Source organism: Misgurnus anguillicaudatus, chromosome 1, assembly GCF_027580225.2.
Source record: "Misgurnus anguillicaudatus chromosome 1, ASM2758022v2, whole genome shotgun sequence".
NCBI lineage: Eukaryota > Metazoa > Chordata > Actinopteri > Cypriniformes > Cobitidae > Misgurnus > Misgurnus anguillicaudatus.
Window position 1 is genome coordinate 25,812,465 of NC_073337.2, and position 4,100 is coordinate 25,816,564.

At 38.7% G+C, this 4,100-nt stretch overlaps 1 protein-coding gene across 2 annotated transcripts; it reads left to right on the plus strand.

Annotated features, from left to right (window-relative positions):
* Positions 1-993: 993 nt before the first annotated feature.
* On the plus strand, positions 994-3,664 carry ifng1 (interferon gamma 1). Of its 2 annotated transcripts, none has more exons than XM_055190603.2 (4): positions 994-1,330; positions 1,731-1,796; positions 2,254-2,457; positions 3,319-3,664. In XM_055190603.2, the coding sequence occupies exons 1-4, from the start codon at positions 1,202-1,204 to the stop codon at positions 3,463-3,465; spliced, it is 546 nt and encodes a 181-aa protein (XP_055046578.1). In that variant the 5' UTR covers positions 994-1,201; the 3' UTR covers positions 3,466-3,664. The 2 variants fall into 2 exon arrangements, with proteins under 2 accessions (XP_055046578.1, XP_055046577.1); XM_055190602.2 differs by having other exon boundaries at positions 998-1,330; positions 1,731-1,808.
* Positions 3,665-4,100: the final 436 nt, after the last annotated feature.

The window sequence follows — 4,100 nt, forward strand, 5'->3', positions numbered from 1 at the left end:
CTGGCATTAACGTCGTTCACTTGTGATCCGATCGACGAAAACAGATAACACGCAAGCCCCTAAAGGCCAAGAGATTTTTTTAGTGCGGTTTAAGTGTCCAGACACTTTAAAGCCACTGTATGTACTAGTATCACCCTCGCCGTTCTGGGAGGAAAAGCAACTTCCACATTGTAAAATGCTTCATCCTGTCTCACACTACGCATCACTTCTGCATCTCCGTCTCCATTCTCTGTTATTGACTCTCTCTGTGCAGAGGTGAGCTGTTGCAGTGCTAAAACCTCAAAGCTGGTTGCATCTCCAGCTAACAACAGCAACAAGTCATTTTTCTGACATCATTCGACGAAAACTCCTTCTTTATCTCCACACCATCTTACTGTATTTTACCATCTGTTTGCTCAACGCCTTACAGATCAAACGGGTGATTCTGAGGTATTTCTTCTGAATTACTTCCCTTGGCTGCATATCCAACAAACAGCTGATGGAGTCTACACTGAGCTGAATTTCTTTATATGTGTGTTAGTAGTGCAAAAGGTTGTGTGTTTGATCCAAGGGCACACACATATAATGATAAAAAATGTATAGTTTGGATAAAATTGTCTGCCAAATGCATCAATGCAAAAACATGGACTTGACCTTGCCGGTGGAGCTGTAGCCATTGCAGACTAAAAGTGCATAATGACAAACATGGACACATGTATAATTTTAATTAACAGATCAAGACAAGAACCACAATTTCCTTCCCCCATTTGCAGCCATTCACATTTAAGCATTATTGAAGCAGCCTTGGTCATAGATGCATATATAACAGTTATGTCATTTGGACAAGGCCCAAGTTGCCCATGCTATTATCTGCATCACAGGAAAGATCCCCAGACCACAAAACCACCGACAGCCCCGCCTAGTGGCATCCACAGGATTCCAGGAGAGAAGATGCGTGGTGGGCTTTATGGTGCTCAGCAGTATCATGGTGCATTTGATTTAAAGGAAACTTCGTCGCCACACAATTCACACCTCTATCACAGCTTCTCGCTCACACTCGCTCATAACTATAAATACTCCATTCAGTCAAACAGTTAGACGCATTCAGTCCAGAGTCAGGACAAGAGCACTTTCGGGTCCCACGAGACCGTTATCGTTAAAGGGACGAGTTCGACTTGAGCGATAGGAGTACAAACTTTGGCGTGTACCTTCAACTACTACTATGGAGTATCGTGTGACAATGCTTTTCTTGGGAATGTGTTTGCTGGCTTCTCAATGGATGACTTGCGAGTCCAGGAACAGCGTACCTGAGAACCTAGACCAGAGCATTTCGGAGCTTAATAAGTTTTATGTAAGTATAGCAGTTTGGATTTATACTCAAATCAGAAACAGGAAGTAGAGACGCAACTTGAGATGCTAAAAGTATCTTGGCCTGAGAGATGCCCGACTTGAAGAAACCAGGCCTCAAATCACTCTTCAGTCATCTTTATGTGCAGTTTGTTAATTGTTAACGATAGCAAAATACTGTGAATAACACAGGAAGTCTTGATGTCTGAAACCTTCTTATGTGGGTCTTTGTCACTTTCCAGTTTACAGTTTTATCTCTTCTGTAGGTTGTGTTTGGGTGAAAGATGAGTCTATAACGCTCAACAATATTCTTCTGAATTGGGCCAGAGTTCAAAATGGCAATGATAAAACAAAATCGAGTGTCCCATGCGTACGCTGACCTCAGCATGTTTGATTTCTTTCAGGGGGAGAAGGCCGGCGAGTTGCACAACGGACAACCCGTCTTTTTGTTGGTGCTGAAAGATTTAAAGGTGAAGTTTGAGGTAAACAGTTTCCTTAAATACCCAACTGCACAATGACCTTTTACAGGCGTCTGCACTATATGGGGTATAAACAAATTCGTTCACACACTCTTAAAAATAAAGATGCTAAAAGGTTCCTGGCAGTGATGTCATAGAAGAACCATTTATGGTTCCCCAAATTTTCTTTTCAGGGAAAGTGTGTTAAAAGAACCTTATATATAGTTATATACTGTTAAAAAGTGGTTTAACTTAAATAAGTTGCCTTTTGAGTTATTTCAACTTAAAAATATTGGTTAACACAACTATTTTGATATATTTTTAAGTTGAATTACCTTAAAATTTTAAGGTGAAGTTTTACTTTACGGGTTCTTTACGAAACCATACGTCCTGACAAAGTACCTTCATTTTTATAGCGTACAATGTGTGCATGCCTAAGTATTTATAATGTTTTTTTTTTTGTATGTAGGAAACTGAACAGAAGCTGCTGATGAGTATTATAATAGAAACGTACAGTAGAATCTTCACCCGCATGCATAATGAAAGCAAGGATGAAGATGTAAGAGAGCGACTGGATCACGTCCTCGATCACCTGAACAAAATCCAAGAGAACTACTTCCCGGGCAAGAGCGCCGAGCTCAAGACCTACGCTGAAGTTTTATGGGCGATCAAGGTGAGATGAACGTTTCAGATGATTCCTTGAACAAAACTTATAAGCATAACATACAGGCCAACCCAGAAGATTGACTGGGGGAGTGAATTTGCCATATAGCCAAAAAGAAATCTTTGCATTATATTGATACTGAATTACTGTTTGAACTGATATTTGCACTTTAATTTTGCAATGACAAAAGTTGGTTAAAACGCCAATTTTGGTAACACAAAAACCGTACTGCAATTTTTCTTAAATATCGCAATGTTGCGCTTAGAATAAAAGTTGGCACTAGGGTGGTACCTACTACAACCCGTACCATACTGGTATACCAAAATGGTATATATTAAAACCTTTTTAAAAGGTACAGTCACAGTGACAACTTTTGTAAAAAAAAATTCCGAGAGTGTACATGGTTAAGACTTTTATTGTCTTGGGGACATTTGGACCCACAATGTATAAAATCAATAAAAAAATCAAATAAATAGGCATATGTGTGATATGAAAAAATGGCGACACTGCATAATCACCAGTGTTGAATGTAGGTGATACTCATATATACACCAGCAGTGTACTTTTTACATGGGTTATTTTGATGCGTACACTTTAAAAATAAAGGTGCTACAAAAAGGACTCTTCATAGTGATGCCATAGGAAATTTTTGGGCCATTTTTGATTACCGAAAAAACCTTTCAGTGGAACGTTTCTAAAAAAGTTATTTCTTTCTGACCTAAGAAACTTTGGTGAATCAGAAAGGTTATTTACTGAACCGTAAACCGCGTAGCACCTTTATTTTTAAGAGTGCAACCCATACGTGTGCACAAGACTGACCTTTCTTGCTTCGTGTTAATAGCAAACTAACTAAACATGTTCCCATTTTAGGAAAATGACCCGATGGTCCAGCGCAAAGCATTGTACGAGCTGAAGAAAGTCTACAGGGAAGCGACGCAGCTGAGACACGGGAATAATAAAGACCGCAGGAGACGTCAAACCAAAAACTTAAAGCGGCAGAAGTCGGATAGGTCCTAGTGTTGATCATCATTTGGAAATGGTGGAAAATCAATATAATTCTATTTATTTTATTTATAAAAAGAATTTCTATTTGAACACGTTTTAAACTGACTTTATTTATTTTTACTTATTTATGTGACTGTTTAAATCTCAGGGCTATTACTTGCTAGTTATGACAACTAGTGAGAGTGCTGTATAGTCTATGACTAAATAAATTCATAATTTTTAATAATGTTTCTGCTGTTTGACTTTTTACTCTCCTGCATCTATTGTGTTGATGCAGACGACTGTTTCCATCAGATAAAGAGTTGTTATGACATGGAGGTGTCTCCCTTTCCTGATATTACAAACTCTTTTTCATCTTTTTCATCAAACCCACATAGCTCAACCCACATCAGTGACTATAAAGGTGTCCCTGCCCCCCCAAAATAAAAAGAAAAATAATCTATGGCAGACATAAATCTCAAGCTTGAAACGAGACACCAAAATCTGTGAATCTGGAGACAAAGTGCCACTTTATTGTCCCAATACTTATGAAGGTCACTGTATGTGTATGTGTGTGTGTGTATATAAATACATAAATGCCAGCAAGGATCACCTGAACAGAATTTCATCCATCACTAGGTTTTGTTTTGATCAAGCTACAGCAGGTC